At 39.3% G+C, this 27,134-nt stretch overlaps 1 protein-coding gene and 1 long non-coding RNA gene across 3 annotated transcripts in view; one reads left to right on the forward strand and one right to left on the reverse strand.

Annotated features, from left to right (window-relative positions):
* The window catches only part of LOC139999251 (uncharacterized), a 225,352-nt gene that overhangs the window by 59,441 nt on the left and 138,777 nt on the right, over nucleotides 1–27,134 (reverse strand). Inside the window, exon 3 of the long non-coding RNA XR_011804594.1 lies at nucleotides 2,401–2,583. This is a non-coding gene — a long non-coding RNA (uncharacterized lncRNA). The remainder of the gene's footprint in view (nucleotides 1–2,400; nucleotides 2,584–27,134) is intronic.
* EDN3 (endothelin 3) lies at nucleotides 7,641–24,722 on the forward strand. 2 transcript variants are annotated; one of them, XM_027473220.3, is made up of 5 exons: nucleotides 7,641–8,041; nucleotides 8,368–8,608; nucleotides 21,139–21,303; nucleotides 22,282–22,397; nucleotides 23,314–24,722. In XM_027473220.3, exons 1-4 carry the CDS (start codon nucleotides 7,990–7,992, stop codon nucleotides 22,352–22,354), a joined length of 531 nt encoding a protein of 176 aa, XP_027329021.1. In that variant the 5' UTR covers nucleotides 7,641–7,989; the 3' UTR covers nucleotides 22,355–22,397; nucleotides 23,314–24,722. The 2 variants fall into 2 exon arrangements, with proteins under 2 accessions (XP_027329021.1, XP_027329022.1); XM_027473221.3 differs by having other exon boundaries at nucleotides 22,282–22,386.

The raw sequence follows: 27,134 nt of genomic DNA on the forward strand, positions 1-27,134 counted from the left end.
TCCTATTTCAGTTAATGTCCCAGTATTTTTCCCTAGGAACTAGGGAAGAACATTCTTTTAGCACCCATCCCTTTCTTACCATCTGATATACTAGCACTTACTTTACAAACCCTGACAAGGTAGGGTGAAATGTAGCTATGGAAAATGTGAAAAAGGGAAGAGCTGCACCAGTGGCATCCAAAACTTATGTGCAGGTTGTATGGTGCACTTACTCCTCTTCTACTTTTCTTCCTATCTTGATGTTTCACCCACCAAGAAGATAATTTATGGACTTAAATGTACAAAACGTATGGAATTTCTGTTACATCTGAAGTATTGCCTTGCTGTTATTCCTAGGCACATGTTATTAAACCAAATGTGAGGTCAAGACCTTTGAGAATAAGCACAATCACGTCAATGAGAACAGCTAAATAGATTGAGAATTCCCTTGTTACATTAGACTTACATTCATCTTGTAACCCTAGGTATTTATTTTGCAGACTTCAGGTTCTTCTGGAAAGAGCTGTTCCTTTTGAACCTTCAGGAAGGATGCTGCCATTTGTTCTTCCAAAAAAATCAGACTAAACATAACACAGCCACAGAAGGAATTGCATAACTATGACTACCTTAGATATCTATGCCACATCTTTTACCAACAGCATCTCAAGCGTACAGAAGACAGCTTCTGAACTGTGTAATGACCTTGCATTTTGGACCTGAATGGCACTCTCTTTGCCATAAGATCTTCTAGGCCTACAAAACACACATAAATGGACTCTGTGATGCACAAAAGTACCTGTGCACCATATATACACTGTAGAAAGGATTAGAGCACAGCACTTACAGCACTTACATTTTGGCCATTCATGAGCTTCCTTAACTTCATTTAGTTAAAGCTGCACCAACCCTAGGCCACATAACCTGCAAAAATGTTCCACAGTTATGATCCCACTTTTCATGCCATAGCTCCCTGCTCCACATACACAGAGTCTTTCTGTGTATTAGAATGATTTAATTGACCAATTAAATGCACCGAACTTGAATATGCCTGGATGATGACATGAGAGCCCTCACAACACCAATGCCGAACTTGGCTTTGTCTTTGTGTTCAGACATTGCGTGATTTCATGCCAGCAAATGGTATGAAGAAAATCTGGAGGATTATAATATGCCAGTATATAATATAATGTATTTGCAAACCTAGCAACAGTTAGTAAAGGTTCATGTTCAGTCAAAGCTTATCAACAAAGAAAGCTGCTCTCAGAGGGCTAGGTGTGAGCAGCACTCGCAGTTTGTCATGTCACACTGTTTAAATAATAAAGGTTCATTTTTCATTTTATTTTCCCTTTACTAGTTCATACAGGCAGACACTTGTTTATTTCTCTCTGGAAGTCTTTTCTTAGTGAGAGATAAGTTACTTAGGGAGAGGAAAGGTTATATATTCAAACATGGTGTCAAGATTGTTGCTAGACTGATGAGTCTCAGCTGTCGATCCTCCAGAAGAAGAAATGGCTGGGCCTAGACTTGTATTTAAAATTAGATTTGCCAAGCAGTTGCAATAAGATGACACTAACTTCATTAGTAGCTGGTAACTGCAGCAGAGCTTCTATTTATACTATACTACAAAGCAGCACCAGAAACAGTCTCTTACTGATGTTGTTTAGTACAAATCTGAAGAGGAGATTTCCTACAAAAAAAAAAAAAGTACTTGTGACCAGCCTGTTTGGTTTTCATGTGGGTAAATAAACTATTTGCGCTCAGTATACTGCGTGCTGTATGTACTTTAACTGTCTTGTCCACCTGGATACATCACATAAAATAAATCAGGTTTCTATTATTGATGTGCACATTTTTTGCTAGTGTATATGTTTTTAAGCCTTGTTTGCAAACTGACCTTACTATATAACAAGACTGGCTGGTAGAAGGCACCTATCTCATCCACAGATCTGTAAAAAATGTTCCTGCATATCTGTGGTGCAGCACAGGGTTTTTGTTTGTTTGTTTCTTTCATTCTTTCATTCTAATTTCTGCAATCACCTGCATGTCACATCACTAAGCCACACTAAAAAAAAACAACAACAAACAATCCCCCTCAACCGCATCCACACACACACAAAACAGCTTAAAACTGATTAACAAGGCAAACAGGAATTGTCACCACATGAAGGAGCAACCATTTCTGCAAAATCCAGTCTCTCAGTTAAAAATCCAGCAGATGTTGTAAAGCACCCTTCATGGACAGAAGGGCCAGGAACCACACAATTGACAACACAAACATTAAGCTGTTATTCCAACAAAGCTTCTACATCTCCAAACAAAAGCAGCTGTAAAAAGCAGCATCACTGCAGTGCCCCAGTACACCTCATGTTGTTTCTCCATCCAGCTCCTAGGAGCTCAGCAGTGGCAATGGCAGGTACTCACCGCTCCAGTAGTCCTGTGTGTCCCTGGTAGTGACCTCTCTCTGCAGCTCTGCTCCACACAGGACAGCTGACTCAGGGTTTCTGGTTCTCCGGCTTTGCAGGGAATGCAAAAAATGCCCTCTTCAAAGGCAGCCACGCAGGCTTCAGGTCAGTGCACTTCAAAAGGGGAGCTCTCCAGGAAGCGCTGTCAGAGAACACATTTCAAAATTTCATTTTTGGATAATAGGCTGAGCCAGAGTCTTCAGTACATACCTAGTCTCTAGCCACCTTCCTCCATCTTATCTTTACACCTCCCCTTCCTTGTTTTTCCCTGTCACTCACACCACAAACAACTGAATACAAATATCCTATGAAACTGCTATGGAAGGAAAAGCAGGCCAGAACCCAAACCCTTGTATGTCCACACCACTCCCTCCCTCTTCTCATCTCCCTCTAGGATGGCGCCTGCTCAGCATGATTTGGATTGGTACTCATGTTTGCTTCCTTCTGCCACTGCATGTCCCAGAATGAGCTGTCTCTCTCAAGTGGTCTGTCTCTCTGCTTTGCTCATTTGTAAGTGTGCCAAGGTCTTTTGGAGGGACAGCCACCTCAGTTTTCAGCCTCTAGCTTCTTAATTGCAAGCAACTCTCTGTCACTATCCTTTACAAACACAAGGAGTGTTCAGATTGATTGTATTTTGATACAGAATTCTCTTTGGGAACATGTCCAGACCTGAATAAATTTCTATGAAAATAATTATTTCATGCACAATTGGGTTATGTGAAACAGGTAAGAAAATAGTAAATCATCTTCTTATAAAACCCTGTTATTTCCACAAAGGCAGAGGTTGTTTGGACCTGGGAAGTGAGGTCATGTTCAGATCCTGGGGAGAGTGGTGGGTAGTGGTAATAACACTTCAGATTTATGCAGTGTTCCTTATCCAGAGATCTGAGCTCTGTCTCCAGTATATTACAACAGCAGGATATGTTATCTTATGCAAACTCCTTCCTAAATTTCACAACAGCTGAAACAAACAGGAATCATTAAATGTGTGTGCTAGTGCTCTATTGAAGGCTGAAAAACAGCCATACAGGTCCTTCTGTACTTTGCCTTCACCGAAATATTGTAATATGGTTAGAGCAGAGCATTTGTCCTCTTCGGTGTTTACCAAGTATTTATTTTACTTCTAATGGTATACATATATTAAAAATGACAAAAGCAAGAGGAAAAGAGAAATAGGTGACACATCTCTCCTCCTTTAAGCAAGTTACCCGACTGCAGCCCATACAAAATGCTCAGTTGCCTTTTACTACATCTGGTTCAAAGGCCACTAAAAATGTGATTCTTTCTCTGGACATCAAAGGGCTCTAAATGGGGCTGTCTGTAACAGAAGGGGAGTCAAAATTAACTTCAGCTTTCTGGCTATAGACCCCAAGCAAAAAGTAACTGAAATAATTATCAGATGATACTGTTTTCTTGAGAACCCACTGATTTCAGCACATTCTTTCACTCAGCCACCTTGCTTTGTGCGAGTGATGCAGAACGTGCTGGTAAACACATGGTGTTTGCACACCAGTAGGATCTTTCCTTCCATTAACAGAAAAGAACGTTGTGATTAAGAAGGAAGCAAGAGAGTGGGAAAAGAGAGATGGATGGTGTATACGCATAATAAATAGGTTGGTTGCATTTACTTAGCATCACATCTGTATTGACCAGGTTTTTCTCCTGACCTGCTGTGAAGCTGTAAGAATAGATGTCACTGCCAAAAATGTCTCCACTACTGCTGAAACCCTACCATACATGTTAAATACAGGCTTTATTTCTAGTGTAAATATGTCCTAGAAGGTTAGCTTTTTAAGTGGTTTCTTTCAGTAACCAACCTTATTTAAACACATCTGGAACTTCTTTTTAACTCAGAAGTGTTTTGTGTAGTCACCTGTGTGATGAAGGTTAAATGCTGTGGAATTATGGCTAGGGTTTCTGATTGCTTCACAATCACTGGAGTGTATTTATAAAGTGAGGATAACAAGGGGCAGAGAAGTACTAAACAAAACCAAGATTATGTTCCTAATTGAAAAGACAGCCCAGGGTTTTCAAATATAAAATCTGGAATCTAAGCTTACTTTTCTTAATCTCATTTGTTACAGCTGCTCTGCATTCCAGGACTCCTTCAGCCTTGACCTCATCTCTGAGATACATTCTCCCTTCATTAATTATAAATTCATCTCAAATATACACCATTTACACCCAGAGAGAGCATAGATCTACTGATTGTCTTCCCTTTAGCTGCTTGGGTGTCCCTAAGAATGGGGAAGTGTCCTAGCACAGGGGAATTCCCATTGCGCGTAGAGAATTTAGCGAGCTCCCACAGCCCCCGCGGCTGGGCTGTTCCTGCACAAGAGCAGAGAAAGGCATGTTGGACATGGGAAGACTAGAAGGCATGAGGAGGATTAACTCTATGTTTTGTGCGGGGATCTCAAAATTTTTGAAAGTATCAATCCATCCTAAAGATTTGAAACTGAAACAGAAAAAGATAATACGGATTGGATTTTTTGGTGTCTGGTCTATTGGGAATCTACCTCCATAGCTACAACCTTGCTTCAAACGTTGTAACAATGGAGGCATCCATCTTGCTTGGGATGCTTGCTTGGGTCCTCTTTTTTTTTTTTCTTTTTTTTTCTTGTTTCTCCCCCCTCCCCCTTTTTTTTTTTTTTTTTTTTTTTTTTTTTTTTTTTTTCCTTTTTGGTAATAAATGAAAATATAATCCTTAAATATACCATAGAATGATTTGGATTGGAAGGGACCTTAAAGATCATTTGGTTTACAAAACCGTTACCATTCCATAGGTAATATGTGACCCAAACAAATAACTTGATAATCACCGTAAATGAGAATCAGACCCACAATGTCAAGAAGTATTAATACCTTTGATGAGAGTCTGTTTCTTCCTGTAGAGTCTGTCTTATCTTCTTTTAAAGTTTGAATATGGTCATTTGACCAAAACCTTGCCCTTCTCAATTTCTGAACCTTGATAGCTAATTTCAGAATATATTTTATCACTTCTTCTGTTTACACAGCAGTCAGTATCAGTGCTGATACGGTCTCCCCTGGCTTTTCAGTGTTTAAACAGCACACAGAAGAAAAAGTAGGGCAATGTAGAAGAGGCCTTCAACATAACATTTAAGAAAAATAGAGCAGTTTTTTTTTTAGGAAAATTTGTGCAAATAAATTCACAACACAACATGAACTTTTTAGCCTGTTAACCTATAGATATGATACAGTTTTATATTACTCATTCTGTTACTATGATCATTTTATATTACTATTGACAAAATCATGCTGTAACAAAGAAAATTAAATTTAAAAATTAGAATTAGGAATAACATATTGTTACTTATCACACCAGAAACAAATAACCAGTACTTCCTATAAGCTTCAGGGGTGAGTTCTGTTAAACAGTAACTGCACAGTAAATCCCTATTTTTTTCTATTTTCAGATATGTTAAAATGCAGTCATAAGCATTTGTCAAAATCAGTCCTGTATCCAACAGTATCAGGGTACTATATCTAGAACTTGCGATTTGAAGCAATTAATTTTTCTACTTATATACATAACAGAACTACAAGATCATTCTTTTTTTTTTTTTTTTCTCAAAGATGTTTTGTCACTGTATCTTTCAAAATAGCAGCAGCTGCTATATAACTGTGAAGCCTAACTGTAACTCTGTTGATGCTTTGAGAACACAACTTTAATATACACAAACCCACAACCCAGCAAAGCAATAATAAACTTTAAAGGTAAATAAGCACTTAGATCAAGCCTGAATGTCAATATAACACTAACTTCAGGAACTTAGATAAGATCTGTTTTCCCCCCCTGTATTAGTTATGAGAATATTAATGGCTGCAGCAAAGATATTTAAAACTATCAGAACTAAAATTACCAAAGACTTTTTACAGTTTTACAGTTCAGTCGTTGAATGTTGTCAATATCAGAGCAAACTGCTTGCAGCTGGCTATGTCTGCATGAACTGCACTCACTACAGTGGGTGCAAACTTTGGGGACTTACTGAATTCTTGTCTTTTCTAACCGGTCTTTGAATATAGGGCTTGATTAATGCTCCTGGCATTTTAATTCTGTATTGTGATGTCTTGTCATTTCAAAACCCATGTGAAACAAAAGCATTTTAATTTTCCACAGAGAATCATGGTCTGGGGAAAACCGGAGAAAAAGGAACTTTCTAGCTGCTAATGTCTTTAATGAGCATCATGCTTTTGTTATTAGCTGTGAATATGGTAGACCAAAGCTCTCCCACAAAACAGGCAAACTTTAGAAACTGACAAAAGGCAGGGTTTGACAAACTGACAGAATGTGACATCTCGATGGGGTTTTTGTAAGTGTTGTTACTCAACAGTCCACAGCTGAAGCTGGAGCTGGGGGCAGGGCCGGAGAAAGAATGCGACGTGGTGGAGAGCAGCATTATGCCTTCAAATAAATAACCTGAGGGATCGTGCAACTAGTTTTCTACTCGTGAAACAGATTTTAGGGAATAGACTGAAATGGCATGATACATACAAATAATTTTGATTTCAGCTCTTTCTGGTAGTACTGAAAGACACTTAAACGAAATATCCTGTTTTGATTTAAAATATCCACAATTAAATTTACTAACCTTTCTTTATATGCCATCTGCAACATATGTTCCCTATAATAGCTTGTAATACACTAACTACCGTAAGAAAAGATATAGCAGACTCCCTTAACCCTTAAACCCTTGCCTATTATCACCTAGTGGCTTATGTTATGATAACAAACGAGGCCACAGGCAGTAATGTTCTAGGAACAAGTGCCAGTTTTGTATGCAGCACGAACCCCCTTTTACTTCAAGTTTACTTAAAGCTCTTTAAGTTCGGTAGGTTTGTCCGGCAAAGAGGCGTTCTTACTGAAGGGAAAAACGAAAGTAGCAGCGAAGTGATGACTTAATTTTCACCTGGGAAATCAGTGATAAAGTCCCGGAGGGAAAGCCCCAAACACTACTTCCTAAACCCGTAGCCCAGGACTGAGCCGCAACCTCTTGTTTCCATCACAGGGGCCACCCTCCGTCCCCCGGGGAGCGCCCAGAGGACGAGAGGAGCGGGCACCGTCCGAGGGCGGTGGAGCGCGGGCGGCAGAACAAAGGGGGGCGCAGGGAGGATGCTGCGCGCTGCCGGCCCCTCACCTGCACCGGGCCGGGGGCGGGGAGCGCCCGCCCCGGGGGAGGCAGAGCAGGGAGGGAAGGAGGGAGGCAGGGAAGGAGGCTGCCCGCTGCGGGGAGGCGGCTGCAGCTGGGAAACAGCAGCTCCGGTTTCTGCTCGCATTTGGGGGTGGGGTGGGAGGTGTGTGTGAGAAACGCCAAGCGATGGATCTTCCCTGCTCCTGACGCCGCTCTCTCCCCGTCGGGACTCAGCGGGCGCTGGAGGAAAGGAGCCGCGAGGGAGCAGCGCCGCTCGCAGCCCCGTGGGGAGCCGGCTGCGGGGAGCGGCGGCTGCCTCCGGCCCCCAGCGACTCCTCCCGGAGCGGCCCCTGCGCTTCACCTTTGCCTGCAGCTAACAAGCGTGCAATTTGGGGTTAATGGAGCTGGGGTTACTGTTCCTCTTTGGACTTACAATTACATCGACTGCAGGTAACCTGACTTTCTTTCTTTCTTTGCCGTTTCCACGCACGCACACAAAGAAGAGCTGCTTTTGCCCTTCTTTTCCCCAAAGGCTATAAGCAGAAGCGCGGGTAGCTACCTAGGCATCACCGGCCGTCGGTGGGTTAAACCCCCCAAAACCTCTCCCGGGCCGCCCTGAAGCCCCGGTGCTGGCATCCCGCGCAGACATAACGGTGCCTTTGGCCGCCCGAAACTTCTCGGGGTCCCATCCCCAAGGGGGCTGCAAGCGGGTGGGGGGCGCGAGGGGGCCGCAGGGGGATCTCTGAGCCCTGCTCTTCCCCCTTCCCTTTTTGCAGGGTCCTCGCTGCCCCGGCCGCGCTCCGTGCCGGCCGGCGGCGAGCCGCGCTCGGCGGCGCTGGGCCGGGAGGAGCGGGAGGGCGGCGAGGCGGCGGCGGCGGCGCCGGGCGGCGGCGGCCGGGCCAGGGCTGACGGCGGGGCGCTGCGGCGGCGAGCCCGGCGCTGCACTTGCTACACCTACAAGGACAAGGAGTGCGTCTACTACTGCCACCTCGACATCATCTGGATCAACACCCCCGAGTGAGTCAGGGGCGAGGGATGGAGGGGAGGGAGGGAGGGACGCGAAATGGCGGGCAGGGCTGCGAGGGGCCGCCCCTGCGCGGGTCGCCGGGAGGTGAGGAGAGGGGCTGCGGGAGGTGAGGTGAGGGGCTGCGGGGGGGCTCCGAGGGGCTGCGGGGGGCTCCAAGGGGCTGCGGCACCCGCCCGCCCCCAGCCACCCTCAGGGCAGCTCCGCGGGAAGGCGGGGCTGGGGTCAGGGGGGCGAGGGGCGGCCGCCAGGGGTCCCGTCGGGGGAGGCCGAACTGCAGCGCCCCGCCACCTGCCCGGCATCGCCTGGGGGGGCGGAGGAGGAGGAGGAGGAGGAAGGCTGGGGAGTGGGCTGCAGGCAGCGTCCCGGTGGAAGCAGCCCCGGGTGGACGGCGTGTGCAGCCCGAGTGCAATTAGTCATGGGGGGAAAATGGAGTTATTTTGTAGGAGAAACCTGTTTCTAATAAACCGCCCTTTAGGAAGGGAAGAATAGTGTGTGTGTAATTGTACTGGCTTTGATAAAAATTCATGTGGGAGAGTGCTTTGACGTTAAAATAATATTTTGTTGAAAACCTCAATATACCAGAGTTAAGATGTTACAGAAGAGTGTCTTTTACAACTACGCTCAATGGGAATGGTAAACATAAGCTTTTGTTTCAGCATGTAATAAAAACAATTCTTGAAATCATCACATTTCTCATGAAGTGGAAATTCTGAGTTTCACGCAGGTCAGAGGGGGTGAAGCACATGCAGAAAAGCAGGATCCATTATGAACAGTATCTAATTAAAAGAACTCATCCAGGAAGAGTGACACTTTGCCTACATCCTAAAGGTTACAGTCCTCCTCCTAGCCCATTGTATATATCCTGTCTCATTGAGTGACTAAACAAGTCTTAAGGATTTGTAAAGATTTTCATAGGCTAAAAGGTATCAGTCCTGTAGGAACCACAGCAGTCAGTTCATTAAAAAATAATCAGGAGATTGGATGAATCTAAAACCGTTGACTGCTGTTGACTGTGGTTTGCTAATATTTCTCTTAGCCATAAGAATAAATTTGAATCAACTGCAAACCTTGTCATTGGATTAAAATAACAAAAGGAATAGAAAAAGATAGAGAGTAGCAGTAGAAAAGGTTAAATTACACAGGGTTTATAACACTTAATTTGTAAATTCACATGTGTATCCCAGCTAGAGGCCATGCCTGATGACAAGCCTTTTTGAAATTCTACCAGCCTGAAAGTCTAACACGTCCATAGAAGTCATTAATTTTTTTTTTCTTCTTTGTTGCTGTTGCCATTTTCATTCTATTACGAAAATTATTTTGGATGCAATCCTGTAACATGTTTGCATTAATTCACTGATGTGGAGGTTTTCTTCTAAAAAGTAGAGAATGGAGAGCGAGATAAGATTTCCATAAAGGAAGTATTCATAATTCAAATACTAAACAGCTGGGGCTATGATTCTCAACTTTCTTTACTAAAGTCAATTGTACACAAAACAACAGCAAATGTCTCTGGTACTGCCACTGTCCAGTGCACAGGTCTTGCCTGTGATCGTTCAACTTCTCTAAAAGTTTGATTTCTATCATAGTTGATTTTTATGCCATTTGACCAGATATTTCTATGCAAGCTACAGAATGTATAGATTCAAGGATTAAGTATTCATATGGAATGTTAAATTCTATACAGGACTGCCTTGCTCCGTTAGCTGGTTCTTGAGCAGTGAAAGGAAAGGCTCTGTTTACGTGTTAGGTAGATGTACAAATCTCCCTCTAAGCTGAAAAAGCACACCCTTGATTTTCAAAGATTCTAGGATTGCAGAAGAATGCTTCTAAATATGAGGGCAGAGGTAGACACTGAATTAAGTAAGTATGGAGATATTCCACATTTTTGACCACGTTCAGTACAACAGGAATAGGATTACGTTACATTAGGATTTCATGTCACATGTATGAATGAAAAGGTGCTAATTCTGGCCTGGTGTTCTACCTGGAACAGTGTTCTCAGTAAGACAAAAAGTATTTCTGGATATGAATGAGAGGAATCAGTCCTGCCTGTGCACTTCAATATCCCAAGAAAGTTACAATACTTCTTTAAATGGAAGTAACCCTTGGATCTGTAAAGACTGTATGGCTGTTTATAAATAGGGCTTTCATGTTTCTGTATACGTGTTGTTGGAAGTTTTTATATTGACTAGTAAAAAGGATTGTTCAAACGTAACTTTGAGGACAACACATGCAACGGAAAGCCAGAAAGATTACATTGAAAAATAGAGGTTTTCAGAGAATCGTAGAATCGTTTAATGTTGGACAAAACTTCCAAGATCGTCAAGTCCAACCATCAACCTGGACAAGTTTAATGTTGTTTTTTATCTATTGCTGGTGCCTATACTCATAAAGGTGTATTTGTATCTTCATCTAAATGGGTCTCTCTTGCTTACGATACCATTATTAAATCATGAGCAAGTTAGTAAACTTTTGGAGCGTGTTTCTTAAATAGAACAGAACATCTTGAGTTGGAAGAGACAAGGATCATCAAGTCCAACCCCTGGCTCCACACAGAACTACCTAAAAATGAAAACATATGTTGGAGAGCATTGTCCAAATGCTTCTTGAACTCCAGCAGGCTCGGTTCTGTGACCACTTTCCTGCGAGCCTGTTCCAGTGCTCGACCCTGACATCTGTTGACTCTGATCTTTTTCCTGCTTATTTGCTTCTCATTTCTTTTGCAGTTTAACTTCCTACACCAAGCACTACAATTGATTTTTTTTTTTTTTTACTTTTTTTTTCTTTCTCATTTCTCTGGATTTGTATCCTTCACTTTATCCTTTTTTTATTCCTGTCACAAATTCCTCATTATTTTCTGTTACCAGGTTACTCTTCTCTCCTTACTTCACAGACAAACTTCACTTCCTCCTCTGATTTCTTCCCTCTACTCTTTCCCACAGAAGATGGTGTTAAGCATTGTTGTAATATGTTTAAAGCAAATAGTTGTCATGATCTCCTCTTTTCCTTCCCTGTGGAAGTGGTTAAAGTTTCAGTGACAACAGTGTTGGAGGCAGAAGCCTTGCCAATACAGGGCCTTTATCTATTCTTGCTGAGAAACCACTTGGATAAGCAGAGTGGCAATTCTGGAAAAGCACACAACTGCAGAGTATCCAGCCTCTGACTTTGCAGCTATTTCCAATTAAATGAGATATGACGTGTACACATTTGAGTATTGCTTTATACGTATCTACGAACCACTGGGGTTAGTCCAGATCACTGAGCCCATCAGTGTTATTTTCACGTAATGTGAATCCCTTATGCTGGGAGCAGCAAGAGCCGTAAGGGGGAAAGACATAGCCCTAATGGAAGTCAGGTAAGGTAGAACAGAATAATGCAATTACGTGATGCAGACAAAAGTTTCATAATAAAGATAATTAAAAGCTGGTATTTTTTTTCTCACTGATAAAACTGGTTACTCAGAATTAGTTGGCAATGCATTTTTGTCAAGTTATTAATTATGCATGTCTTGATCTGTATCTTGATCTATAGATTGACACATTTTGAGGGTGAAAGAATGGCTTGTTTTTTAAACAGTACCCACTGATGTAATAAAGCTACAGCTTAATGCTCAATTCTATATGTTAAAGAAGAAAATGTAGGGAAGACCTTTTAGATCTGTACCTCTTTACAGGAGTCCTATATTTCTTTATGAACTGAGCTTGTGCATCAATGTCAAAATGTGCTTCAGTTAATGACATTACTGTTGCTGCATGAACTACTACAGATGCTCAGAATGATTAGTAAAAGATTAAAAGATGAAAACTATAGGAAAATAATACTGTAACGGTGATGCAACATCAGATACCAAAGTGGTCTTTAATTCTGAAATAGAAGTAGAGTAAGAACATGTGGCAATAATACAGAGACCTTCAAAGGGGAATCAGCGTAGATACATAATTGTAAAAGCACTTCCTCACTTGGATTAAGCAACAAAATTAATTTATTGAAGTGTCTAAATCAATGCAAAAATTTTTTCTCTAGGTGACATCTTATTTCAGTATTAATTAAACTCAAAAGATGGATAACTGAATGAAATTCTATGAACATGTCATAAAGGGCAGCTTATGATGATGATCCAACAGTTCTGTCTGCCAATTACATCAATTTCTGAATCAGTACAATTGGATGGACAAAGTGAAAGGGAGAATTTGTTCTAATATCTTTGTGTTTGCAGCTCTGATCCTCTGACATGTTCTATTTCCTCTGGGGAAGGACAAGGGCATACACTAACTTGTAGTCTGTTGTTTTGCTCTGTGGGATATAGTGGTAGAGGATATGGGGAGTGTTTCACGAGTATGTGTTGACATTGGGATGCTATAAGGATGCGATGTTGTGTCGTTATTCCTGAATGGCCATCAAAATTCAGCATGTCAGCAGCACTAGGTCAACAACTCTAAATGGTTCACCTAGGGAAATCTATTTTTCTGATCTAATATGACCACCTGTAAGGGTGAGAAAGGCCTTTTTCCTTGTTTCCTTTTCCTGGCAAATGTATTTGTAGTGGATTCAGGATTTGCCAGAAGCTATATAGGCAACAGTGGTTGACTCCACCTATGATCAGGTGTCTAACAGCTATAAACTAATGATCTTTGCTCGCTGCTGGCTTAGGTCACTGTCATAAGGCCATCCTAGAATGAAAACAAGAAGACTACAGGACAATCAATTGGATACTCCTCTAACAGGATGCCCTGCTGACTCACTTTTCCATTTTCTTCATAACTTCGTTTTGTTACCTGCATCTCATCAGTAACTGAATTTCATTGAAAGAAAGCCTGCATAATATTATTTAAAGTGCTTTTCATTCTTATGGTTATTAAGTGTTATTATAAAGTCTTACATTTTCCCTATTTTTTTTTAGAATTATCTCCATCATTAGTTAAATGTAGACACTGTCCTGTGTCCTATTACTAGAAATAAAAGAACACAGCTAAAGATTTCTCGTTCACCAAAACAATTAAGCACGTGCTTATGATCTTAATAGATCAGAATAAAAATACCTGCTAGCCGAAGGCATGATGATAAAACAGTGGCTGCAAGCCAGGCAAATTCAAATAAAGAAGTTGATCTCTCTGTTTAACAGTGTGCATTGTTAACCATCAGAACTAAGTGCCAAAAGAAGTGATGAAATGATGAATCTTATGTTGAATTGATTTCATTTTTCTGGATGAAGCTTGCCCTGCCCTGTTGCAGACTATCAAGATTAGACTATCCATGTGTATCTCAGGTCTTAATGTAGCCTGAATAATGAAAGATAAAAAGAAAAACCTTAACAAGTTAGTAACAATTAAAATAACTAAAATTATGGAATCTATGGTCATACTGGTAAAAAAAAATAAAAAAAAATCAGGCATAAAGAAGATAAAAGGAATTAATGTAAATGAGGAATATTAACAAAACGAGTAATATTAAATAACTTTTTCTTTAAAGTTATAAAAATATTTGTGAAAAATTAAATGAGAGATTGTAAATTTCCCCTACCCTAAAGGAGGATTTTTGATATTAAAATGCTACACAAGTCTTCACATCAAAAGCGGACTATTTCAAATAGGTTTACTGAACATAGTAATAGGCTTCTACTGTTATGGTTTTATTTTATCATAGACAAACTGGTGTGCTTATTAGACCTGTTATACAAACATGGTTATTCTTGAAAATTTAAATCATGTACTGACTTCACACCTTGATTTAATACAGTTTAATTGCATGGATTCATGGGTAGACAAGTCTTTTGATGTATTCATTCTTTGCTGTTATTACAAATGAAACCCCAAGGGTTTCAGAATAAATTTATTGTACAGTTCCAGCTTTGCACAACTGACCTCACATCTAGGTTGACTGTCTGTATGCATATTCCTAGCTTTTATGCATATTCCCAGGTAGACAAGACAGTTTGCTGGTCATTTGTCGTTATCAAAATGCATGCATTTTACTAAGCAGTGCAACCAGTTTTCACAACTCGAATCCCACAATCAGTGAGATAAGTATCAAACTTAAGAAAAAATATCTTCAGAATAGTTCAATAATGGCATATAACTACACAATCTTTTTACTTAAAATACAATTTTTCTAGGCTGAGATAGAAAACAGCTTGCTTTTTCGTGCTTATTCTGTTTTAAAGGACGGGTCAGTACACTCTTGAATGAACAGATCCAGTGTTTCCATTTTACAATAACTTTCCAGTTTTTTTTTTTTTTTTTTTTTTTAAAAAAAAAAGAAGAAGAAGAAAGGTGTGGCTTTGTTTTTTAGTGAATGTCTTCTTTTGACAGTTTCATATTGAAAAGAAATTCCCATTCCACTAACTGTCTCAAATTCACCCTCTCTCCTGCTTGGTGTTCTGCTCATTTCTCCTGACTGCTCCTAAAAATTCTTTTCAGATTTCCTCATCCTGCATTGTTCAGCCTGATCCCTGGGTACCTTAAATCTCTGTCTGACACATGCACAGCTTGCATGCCCTCCTCAGTCTAAATGTAGAATATATCCTGTCTTCCTGAAAACCTTATTTACAGTGCTGACAGTATTGATAGCTTAACAGCAGTATCCTCAGAAAGACCTGAAATCTCTTGGCTCTGCAGCCTAGGCTCCCGTGTCATTGCAGGAGCTGGCCCTGAAGAAAATGGGGTCAGGAATGAGACACGCTAACAGCTAGTGCCTTGAAATTTCACTACAGCTGCTCATGTTGGCCTAATTCTAAGACTAAACAAAGAGTAAACAGTCTCCATGGCCATCAGACCACAGGCACTTTCATCAGTCTTAAAGCTTAACCTTTGTTCGTTTTCCCCCAGGTTTGTTTTATTTGTTTTTAAACCAGCAGTGGGTTTTGAACTGTACACACTGCGGGAACACGCACCAGAGAGTGTGTTGTGTGTGCACTGGTATGGTGGCTTCAGAAACTAGCAATGGGTACTCTGCATTTTACTTTAAGAAAGCTATCATTTACCACCTAATTTTATCTGATTCCTTTCCTAATTTTCCAGCTGTTCTTGCCCTTTGGGATTTGCCTCAGTCTATTTCCTTTAGAAGCAGCCTCCTTGTTAATAAGATTTCCTGCCAGGCAGAGGAAGAACAAGGAATAATGGGAGCTTGGGCCCCACAGACAGAAAATATTGCACCAGATACATATTTTTAATCATATCACTTGCCACAAAACTGGGAGCAGATTAGAACTGGTATGAGACACTGAAGGATACGGGCAGTGCTGTTTAGAGAGAGGTATTTTTGTGAAGCAATAGCTCGGTTCAGCAGGTTAGCTTCTCTGGGTGTTTAGAGAATGAAATTAAAAAGAAAAAATTACGCCCCCATGGTTTGCTGATTTCACTAGCCTCAAGAAACATACCCCAGGTTTTACTAAACTCAGACTTTTTTTCTGATCGTATTTGATATAGAAAGCATGTAGCATCCTTTTGACAGCTATAAGGGTTTTATTGATAAAATTAAAATATACACAGACTGAAAAAAAAACAAACATGTTTTGATTTTACTATGCACAGTTTTGCTCAAGCCTGTGTCACTGCTGTAATCCTCCTGGGATGGCGTGCTAAAGAAGGTGCCCAGCAATAGTCTGCCTTATTGCAGCCTTTGGATTCTCTCACAGTACTTGGGTAGTGTGAAATCTCACTGGGAGGTATATCAAAGAACCCATCTGATGAGTGAGATGGGATGGCAAGGTAGATATGTGCAATCTTTGGCTTATTGCCTAAGTTAGCTATAACTAATTACTAATTTGGAGTCCTCACAAATTATCAAGTATTAATTAAAGAACAGGATTGAAAAAAATATATAAACAAAAAACGAGTGAAGGTAAAAACAAATCCAGCAAGATTTTGGAGCTACATCTTTTATGGATAACAGTTGCCTGTTTAGATAAAGAGGAACACTGAGTACAACTAAATGGAGGATGGGGGAAATAAAGGTGTGGCTCTGGAGCTTAAAAACTTGTTTCTCTCATCTGAAAATAATTTTAACTGCAAAAAGCTGCTTAGAGAAAGTACAATTTCTACAACCAGAGCATGTGGTTAGAATGACAGAAGACCAAGAAGTCCAGGACTTCTCTGAAGAGCATTCCCATGGTGTTTTACTTAAATGATAATGAAGAGGAGGAAGTGATAATATGGGAGGAACTCCTATTGTGAACTCCTCACAGTTTAAAAAACCTGATGCTTATTGCAGGCAGTTGGAGTGAACTCTCAGAAAAGCCCATGATCTCATCATCTGCAGTTACACGGTATTACTGCAGTAGCTTTATGTGGAATTGTACACAGAAACGTCTGTGATTTCCCTCAGCGCCTTTCATTTTGGAGACATTTTGGTGTCCTTGAAGGATGTTACTTTTTGCTTCCTTTCCATATTCTTTGTTCTCAGTGGTCCTTACAGGGATCTCATACATTTTAAGATTGTCTGAGAACACTAGAGACTGTTGGGAGCCTTTCTGGCCTGGATACCTGCCAGAAAATATATTGCTGAATACTGAAATCGCAGCATCTGAGATGAATGCTGCAACCCCCTCATACCTTTGTTTTGGCTGAAACTCTCAAGTGCCCTGGAGGTATCTGCTGTGTTTAAGTGGCTGGGAAAGTAGAAAATAATAGCAGCTCATAGGTCAATTATAACATAGCATGAGAAACTCAGCCACATGTTATAAGAATTAAAATAGACCAATTGGATTTGGCTGCCTGAATTCTGAACATTCACCCTGGTATAAATGAGGGACAGCTGGACACGGGCAAATTGTACAATTCCCAATTAGACTTAAAGGCAAGAGTTACTCAACGGGCAGTTTTTTCTGTGGGAAATCTGCACTGGTATCACTGGTTTAGAATGGCTGTTTCACTACTACTCAGTACTTGTCTTTTTCAACAAATGCGTATCTCTATTAATTTACTGACAAAAACTCGCTTCAAGAGACAGCTGACGTCTAGATCAGCTTTTTATGTGGTATTTTATGGATACAAGTACAGAAGTACAGAAATGGTCTGGGTTATTTAAGGATCTGAATATCTGACCTCTATGCTTTTGCCTTTTAAAATTCTAGGAGAAACATTGGCCAGCCTAAAGATTGCTGCCTGTTCCTTCTATTGCACAAATCAAAAGCACATTTCAAGTGACAGGAGCACGCTGCGCCTTGATTAGCTTTGTGCAGCTCTATGTTACACATGGGATTATCTTTGGATAACAGATCTGTTGCACTGACTGCCCATAATTTTACTACATGAAATAATTCCAGGCGCTGGAGGCACTGGAGAGTTAGGTTAGCAGCTTCTTTTCCACAGCCTTATAATGAGGGAAATAAAGAACAAAACAGCTTATATTGAAGAAGCTATTTGTTTAAACTCACACCCTCTTTAATTTAGAAAGTGGTTAATAGCTGACTAAAGAAGTGAGATACCTCACCTGAAATAGGAAGCAAAGCAAATGCTTGGTGACTATTAAATGTTGACAAGAATTCCCACCTAGCATGTAGAAATTGTAATTCTGTGTCTGTCATTTTGAACCTGAGCACTGCACCACCATAAAATTTGCTGCACAACAAGCCATTTATTAATCACATGTAACAATCTCAGCATGCTGCTAGGCAAATGCTTCTGATATTTGTTCAACTGAATCTCTCTGGCATCTCTTCTCACTTCTGAAGTACTGGGAAAGAGGCATGAACTAACTTGAAATACTAACATTTTCAGCTGCTGGAATGATAACCATGCACACACTAACATTTTTTTAAATGTTGAGATTTATGAGTTGCATCAGAGTAACTGACAGGCACAAAAACACTGACTTTTTTTTTTTTTTTTTAGCTCTTTCTGAATACTGCTGGAAGGATTCTGAGTTGCTATTGAAGTTTATCTGTAGGAATAAAAAAAAAAAAAACAGGCATATTGGAGAACTATTAAATTTCCATCTCTGATCGGCAAATCTGCATATTAGCTTACATAAAAATGTTTGCTTGGGTATTCTAGTTAAAGGTCTTACACTTGACAATGAGGTGCTCTTGAATACATTTTCCAAGCTATGAAGCATACCCTTATAAGCATAAGGCTTACGAGTCTCACAAAACTTAAGGCACTTGATTAGAAAGATCAAAAGCAGTATCTAAAATATCAGTTTCCTCCTCTGCTTCTGGCTGTGATTCATGCTTCTAATCACTTGGAATTACACTACATTGTCCACTCCTGCCAGTTTGCTGGAATTTACTGTCTCTTAGGAAATACATCAGACTGATAAAGGGCCCGTTCCTAACTCACTGTAGTTCTCATACTGATGCATTAACATAAAATTGATGTTGATTATGATTGCACTTAGCCCATTAATTTGCAAACTGCAGCAACTACGGAATAAAGCACATGTGCCCTTTTGCCTCTCCAGCTGTGAAGGCAAAACCTCTGACACAGGCCAACCTGTAGCTCAGTCCCACCGAGAGTCTCATTTAGAGAATTAAAATAAGAAAAAATAGTATCATATGTTGGAAAAGTGAACATTTTAAGGGGAACCACTTAAAATAATGAAAATAAAATACTACAGTATTTGATGTCTTGTTAACATGATGCGGGATGACATCTGCAACAGCTGTAAAAAGCTTCCTTATCCCTTTACAGCCTATCTACCATGAAATAGGGGTTTCACAGCTGGTTAGACCAAGCAAAATTCCTCTCTTTATTTCAGCCTACATCTAAGAATTAAGTTGAATAACAGAGTTGTCCCTGACTGTTTCCATAGAGGGTTCACTACCCTTAAAAAGACAGGAACTTTCTTCCTTTCATTCCTGTCTCTAAATACCAGCCATTACTTCATAAAAAGCATTAATGTATCTAAAAATATGACTGTGCAACAACTATTTATGACACAAGTTAACTACATTAGCCATTTATCATTCGTTATTCTCCAGTAGATGACAGTGCAGAATTATTAATACTCTTCAATTATAAAATAGGACTTGCCCTTAACCCTGAAGACAACAAATAGCTCCTCAAATGTCTGTTTGAACAGAGGGGGCAAAATCAAGTCCTAAAGTCCTAACCCCAATTTGCATATTCTTGGCTTTTCCTAGTGTTGAGGTATAGCTGTAGAATGAAGGAAGTGGTGAAAACAGACAACAATTTCTGCATACATGTCAAGAAGATCAGCACCTGCTGGAGAGTGTCTCTCTCATGGCCTGTAACAAACAGAAATACTGCTTGTGATTTTGCCTCTTTCTGTGGTTTTATAACAAATCTATCTGGTTCAGGCTGTGAAAGATGAGACACACGGTTACAAGCTGGTACGTTACTAGCAGTGCAGAGGTTTGAATAACTGATTTGCATGAACTGTAGTGATGTTACATCAAAAATTATAGCAGAGATTATAAAAATAATGTTTCTAAACATTTCAGCCCACCATGAGCGTGGGAAAATGGAAAATTTGCAGCTTTCCAATTAATAGCCTAATGATGTTTTTATGAAAGCAAATGAAACAAGTCCAAGTACACAGAGTTAGTGGTTCCAAGCTGATTATTCAGGCTTTGTTCTGCAACCCTTCTGTAACCCTTCTATAACCACTCTTACTTCCTCTCCTCCGCATTTCTTTTTTTTTTTTTTTTTTTCTCACCCTTTCACCTGTACTCCTCTTTCTCACTTTTGAACCCTGTGGTTTTTTAGCATTTGTGGGTTGCTTAGCCCAGCCCTTGAGTACACTGGAGCACTGGTGGGTCTCCAGAAGTTCCACGTGGTGTAAACCTGAGCTGAGATTCTGTGACAACTTGTAGTAGTAGGAGAATAATTCATGACATACATCAGAACTATCCATGCATTTTTGGGACACTAGCAAGCAGCAATGAAGCATTCCTTTTTCTGATACTATCGCCTATAACCTGTAAACAAAGTATGCCAAACTTTAGGAAAATAAAGAGAATTACCTCTATCTACTGGCGTGCTGCTGTAAAGAATATGTAGGCATCAGTGCTTTTCTGTGAGAGATCGCATGAGAAAGATTATCTAGCTGTTCACACATTTGTGACTCGATGGTTCATGTTCCTAAACGTGATGCAGTAAACTAATCATGTTGATGGTTTTCTCCACTTCTCAATAAAATTAATGGCAAATCAGAAAATGATGACAACAACATGTCATTTATCTGGTGGAAATTGCCACAGCCCCTTTTTCAGTTTCTACCAGCCATGGCACTGGACATGACATTTGTGGGGAGTAACCAACACAAAGAAACACTGAAATAAGCAATTACCTGGGGATGTATTTGTACTGGGTGCTCGGTACTCAATTTATTTTGTACGTAGTCAATGTAGCTGCCAACTAATTCTGACATTTGAGCTGTTTTTTGTTTGTTTGTTTAGCTACTTCATAAAGTTTGGTATATGAAGATACCAAACTCAATCAACTTAGGCTTTTATAAGTTGATTGGTTTGATGTAGGTCTGTTTTCTAAAAGAGAAAAAAAAAACAGAGCATCATCTTAATAGTTCCTAAAATATACAATATTTGTGATTCTCACAACAGGAGGACTGTTCCATATGGGCTGTCTAACTACAGAGGCAGTTTTAGAGGCAAAAGATCTACAGGCCAGAATCAAAGTACTTTCCAGTCTTCTTTTCGGTGTTCCTGTTTGGATACTGATGACAAGCAGTGTACACAGTTTTGCAGGAGAATGCAAGACAGGAGAAGGTGAGCATCTTTTCTTAATAATGCAGGCTGCGTACATGATTTGACTATTTCATGGAAGTAAACTATTCATGGAAGTAAATTGTTCATTGCATTTATCAAATTAAACTGATCAAGAGATGTATTGATTTCAAATCGAATTCTCATATCTAGTTGTGTAGGTTAACCCTGGCCAGAAGCCAAGTACACACACAGCCACTCACTCACTTCACCCTCAAGTGGGGTAGGGGAATGAATAGTAAGAGCAAAAGTGAGAAAACTCATGCTTCATGATACAGACAGCTCAACAGGTGAAGGAAAGAGGGGAAAAAAAAACAGCAACAAATAAATAACCACACACACCAAAACCCAATAACCAATGCAATGTATATCACTCACCATCTCCTGAATACAGACCGATGCCAAGCCAGTCACTAAGAAAAGCCAACCAAAAGCAACCCCTCCCGCCCCCCCCCCCCCCCCCCCCCCCCCAGCTATACCCAGAGTTTTGTAATCAAGGATAATGTTAGATGTTATGAAATATTCCTTTGGCCAGTTCAGGTCACCTGTCCGAGTTTTGTCCCATTGATGCCATGCAAGCACTGGTCAGGAATACCAAAACAGTGGTGCACTATCAACACTTTTTTTTTTTTTTTTAATCACAAATCCAACAAACAGCAACGTATGGGCTGCTATGAAGAATTAACTCCATCCCAGCCAGACTCATCCCAGCCATCCCATCCCAGCCAGCCAGACAAATGAGTGCTTTGTATTTTTGTTGGTGTGTATTTCTTTTTATGATGTGGTATTTTTGAAATAGCTACAGTTAGGATAACAAGCAGAACAATTCAGGCCATGCTTAATAGTGCATTATTTTAGAATGGAAATATGCAAGGCTTTTTCTATTCTAAACAAAGGTATGACGTTGTCACTTTATGAATAGCTCAGTAAGGATAATCGATGAGAACACAGTGAGAAATTGAGCAAATCTCTCTTCCCCAGAAATCATGGATCAATGAAAACAACAGAGGAAAAAGACCAAAGCAGGGAAGAGGAGAACGCTTTCATTCAGTAGCACAGAGAGCTTGGAGGATCCTGAACAGTCAGGTATGGCTCAGGTGTGTATCTTGTTGAGTAGAAATACTATTTTTCAATAAATTTGCTTTGTATTTTCATAAGACTAAATTATTCCAAATGAAAATTTTCCCTTCCTGCTAAATAAGGGCAGAATTTGGATTGTGAAGTTTTTTTTTTAATTTATTATTTTTTATTTATTTTTATTTTTAAATAGCCTTTATTACACATAGAATTACTACAGCTTTTCTCTTGCTGATATAGCTCTTTCAGAAATTGGATTCTCTGGCGATAAGCCAACATATTTTGGAAACAGTACTACTCCCTCCCCACCCCCCCCTCCAGTCAAGAGCTGTTCCTGTCTATCATCTTTTTACTCAATTACTACTTCAATAACTTCATCTACATGTGACAGTGCACTACTGCAGTAAAACCTAAGTTGTCTGGGTACAGAAACATAACAAACTTTGTGGAAAAATATTTAGAGGGGGAAATAAATCTACTATAAGTGTCAGATATAAAGAGGTTACTGTGACCTTGTAGCCAGTTGCAAAAACGTTCCAGTTCCAAATCAAACTTTAATACCATTGCAATGTAAGAAATGCAAAATTATATCAGTATAAGCAAGTACTTGTAGTTCTGGGTGAAATGAAGCAGCTATTAGGACTACAAGATTTCTAAAATAAGTCAAAATCACCTCATTACCTCAAAATTTTAGCTATGGAGGGAAGGATCCAACTTATTTTGTTTTTGTTGTTGCTGTTTTTTTTTTTGTTTTGTTTTGTTTTGCTATGATTATGTAATCAGAGCTAATTAGGCATCTGGGTAGCATTTACTCTGTGTGTATACTATATCAAGTAGGTGTGTGTATATAATCAAGGAGGTGAACCGTAGTTCTACCAGGTCAGAGAGAGCTAGCTCTGACTAACCAAGCAGGCTTTTTTTTGTTTGTTTGTTTAGCTTTAACATTCATTTGCTGAAGCTCAGAAGCAAGAACTTAAACTACAGCTCTCTCCTGAGATGGACAACATTGATGCTTCAGTCTGATGCCAGTGGAGAATTCAGCAGCATGCAACACTTCCATTCCCTCAATGCCATTCTGAGGGCACGTGAACCTGTATGAAGAAGCTTTCTCCCATGCTTCCCCCGTGAGAGTCTCAGTAAAGGATAATTATCGCATAACCTGGCAGGGAATATATATATCAATATTTGAACACAAATACAAAGACTGATTCAAACTTCAGCAACACAATTTCAGGAAACATTTTTCTACCTGATTTTTAAAAGTAAAATAGAAACATACTGTTTCACTTATGCTTGCTATGTGTCTGAAGAACCCATCCAGTTTTACGTGGGCAATTGTAACTGGACAACGTGATGAGTTAGAGAGAGATTGCCTATACATGAGTTCTCAATAAGAATAAACAGATTCAAAATGTTTCTCTTGTTAATGTATGCAAGCCTGAATCATCATATTGTAACCTTGTGGCAGATGTTTAAATAACAATATCTATGCAGAATAAATATGAACGGCTAATATAAACATTACTATAAACTATAGCAAGTTAAGAGTATACATGGAGTATTCAATAGGTTACTGAATTTATGCACAAATTATTCTTGCACAAAGTTCCATTCAAAAACATTTACAGTGCCTATTTAGAGATGCACTGTAGCTGATGAGCAGAACTACAATAATTCATCCCAAATAAATTTCCTAGGGATGAAAGGGTAGGACTATGGAACTTCAAAAGAAACTTCACACAAAGGAATTTATTGTACCAGATCATATGCTATTCAAAGCCCCCTAACATACATTATCATCCTTAACACATACATTCATCCTTTCTAGTCCTTTAAATCACATTTTTATCTCTTCACTGAACAACTTGGAGACATGATGATGTTATTATATCCATCAGTGGATATCTTTCAACAGAAAATATATTTTCAGAAATTATGGACTTTTTTGATAGAAAGATGCGAGAGTAAGCTTGAAAGAGAGTAACTTTTGCACATCCTGTTCAATAACATAATTTAAAAAGAGAGAGAGGAAATCCCTTACTTGTAACATTATAGATCTTTTTTTGGTTTGAACTTCAGGCAGACTTTCCCCAGGGTGCATAGGTTAAACTGTAACCAGATGACATTAAATTATATTTTATTGGAAGATGGAGACTAAAAGAAAAAATGCAAAATGAAAAGAAGAGTAAAAATGGTTATATAGACTTAAAACAGTGGTGATAGACTTTGTTTGAAACAAGAAAGGGAGGTCTTTTTGCCAAAATATATATGATATTATATATATATATGGATATATTTCATAAATAAATTATTATAGTTATAAAAGTAAATATATCTTTCAGTTATTGCATTTGTATCAGTGTCTTATTTGCTGTACAAATGATTTTGTACATTTATAGAAAATAGATTATTTATTATACGGAAACTCCTTACATATAATTTTCCCATAATTTTTTTAAAGGAAAAATTTCCCTTCCCCTCTGCTCCAAATAATCAGGCTTTGTTATGAAGAATGCTTAGTACTCATTTATAACCACTAGCAGGATCTTTGTTTTTCTTTCCCTGAATGCGTACACCTAGGTCATACAAAATCTTACCTTTTTCAAAACAGATTGATAGCTCTAAAAGTCTGAGAATTAAGTATGTACCCCTAGCAGTTCATGTAAAGATAAATCTGTCCTGAACACAGCAAAAGAAAGAACATGAGAAATAACTGTTGTGTTAAACCAGGAAGGGACAAAATTCAAAGTTTATAGATTAATTTGGATATATCTGCAGTAAATTGCAGCATATAGCCAAAAAATGCATGTGCTGGGTTCTGGACTGTAACTACAGCTATTCTGTCTGCAAATAGTTTATGACTACAAGATTACTACCTACTTTTCATATGTTTATGGAAAATTTCACCACTAGCATCCCTCATGTCTCAGGGAGTCAGTCTATCTATTTTTAATGGTATGCATATTGGACTAATTTGAATTTAAATTCTTTAAAAATTTCACATAAAATTAATATACAACTGATGAATGTTTTAAGTAAGAAAATTTTTAAAATGTGATAAATCAAAATGGTTATTTGCAGAAGCTAGAAATAAATCTTTTCACGTGTAACTTTAGCATAGCTAGGTGTACTACAGAACTATTCTTCTGGGATATTGTTTTGAGGACACTCCAGTATAGTTTTGTAACAACAAATTAGTTCCAGTTCTTACTCCATTCCATGTACAACTGTTTATATGCAACTTTTCTATTTTTGTCAACATGGCATAGCTCTTATTATATTTGCCATCAATAGAAGTGCAATTTTCAGGTGTTAATAGGAATAAGAACAATAAACGATCAGAGGTCTGGAAACACCGTAGAAGGGAGGCTTTGAAGAATTTTTTTTGTAAGAAAAACTAAATAAAAAAAAAAAAGGGGGGTGTCCTGGTTTCAGTTAGGGGGGGAGTGAACACAGCCATCAAATGCACAGGTCTGTGGCAGGGAGGAAAATAGCATATTGTTCCTACGTTCCTCTAGCAGAAATAGCAAGTGTGGGGCTTGCGTTACAGCAAAGCCCATCCATGTGAAACATGGCAGTAAGAACAGTTAAGTGCCATGAAGACAAGAGTCTCATGGAGACAATGGTCTCCATCACCACCTCCACTTCTTATTCCTTGGCTGTGCCCTGTGAAAGGCATAGACTTTGGTGTCAGAGTCAGAGAGGGGTCAAAGCTGCGAGTGGGGAAGGAAGTGCCTTCCTGCAGCGTTAGGTGACTACTCCCTGAGCAGAGTTCATGTTTCCTGTTCATCAGAGTAAATGGCTCCTTGCTTGCTGTGCTGGCTTTTGGGAATACTATTCGTTTGCTTCTAATCTTCCCAAAGATTACACAATGATTATAACACTTGGAAGCAAAGTTCTTCAGTAGATCCTTCTCATGTTAAGTTAATACAGGGATGACTTTAAAAGGAAACTAATTTTTACTTGACTTCACCAGGAAAGTTATTTAATTTTTATTCATAAGAATAGATGAATTAAAATAGGCCATTGATTTATTCATTTCCCTTACTAAGGGTTGTTTGTAACCCACTGAAGTTTACCAGATATGTGGGTGGGAGAAGGTGGTACATGTTTTGGAGTAATTTTGTCATGCAGGCAGAAGTAATTTTCTCTTGGCTAAACTGTGACAACTTAAATCATTCCTCATTTGCTTTATGAATGTGCTAAATGGAATTTACTACATCCTCCAACTATTCATTAAACGCAGCAGAATGGAATTGTTTTTTCTCCATAATAAAAACCAAGACTGCTGGCATGATGTACCAGCAAAGACTGAATGAAATGCTTTTGACAGTTTTAAAACCTCAAAGAAGTTTGACATATAAGTCTTTCTCACAAAACACAGCTGAGTAAAAAAGAGTTTGAAAGAATTCCTTTTGCTGCAAGAAAATAATGGAAATACGTTACTACAGTGCATGTAATCTCTTCATAACAACTAAAAGAAACAGTGGCCAGAGTTCTGGGATGTGCCACCCAAACCCACCAGATCCACCCAGACAGATACTTTCTAGATACCCAGCACTTAAGCCTGACAGATATTCCTATTGACAGCATCTAGCACAAAAAAAATGAAAGATTGCAAAGGGAAATCATGAAAATTTGGTTCAAGGTGATTTGAGATGACAAAACTATTTATCTTATAGGAGTAAAATACAGGCTAATAAGAGTAACACAAAAATGCAACTAGAAGTTATTGTAGAATCATAGAACCATTCAGG

The sequence above is a fragment of the Anas platyrhynchos genome, chromosome 21, assembly GCF_047663525.1.
Source record: "Anas platyrhynchos isolate ZD024472 breed Pekin duck chromosome 21, IASCAAS_PekinDuck_T2T, whole genome shotgun sequence".
Taxonomy (NCBI): domain Eukaryota; kingdom Metazoa; phylum Chordata; class Aves; order Anseriformes; family Anatidae; genus Anas; species Anas platyrhynchos.

Bases quoted from the DNA above. Each gene is read 5' to 3' on its own strand.
- EDN3 (XM_027473220.3), top strand. From the start codon at position 7,990: ATGGAGCTGGGGTTACTGTTCCTCTTTGGACTTACAATTACATCGACT. The intron at 8,042-8,367 runs GTAACCTGACTT...CCCTTTTTGCAG, and splicing joins TACAATTACATCGACTGCAG to GGTCCTCGCTGCCCCGGCCG. The intron at 21,304-22,281 runs GTGAGCATCTTT...TCTCTTCCCCAG, and splicing joins AGAATGCAAGACAGGAGAAG to AAATCATGGATCAATGAAAA.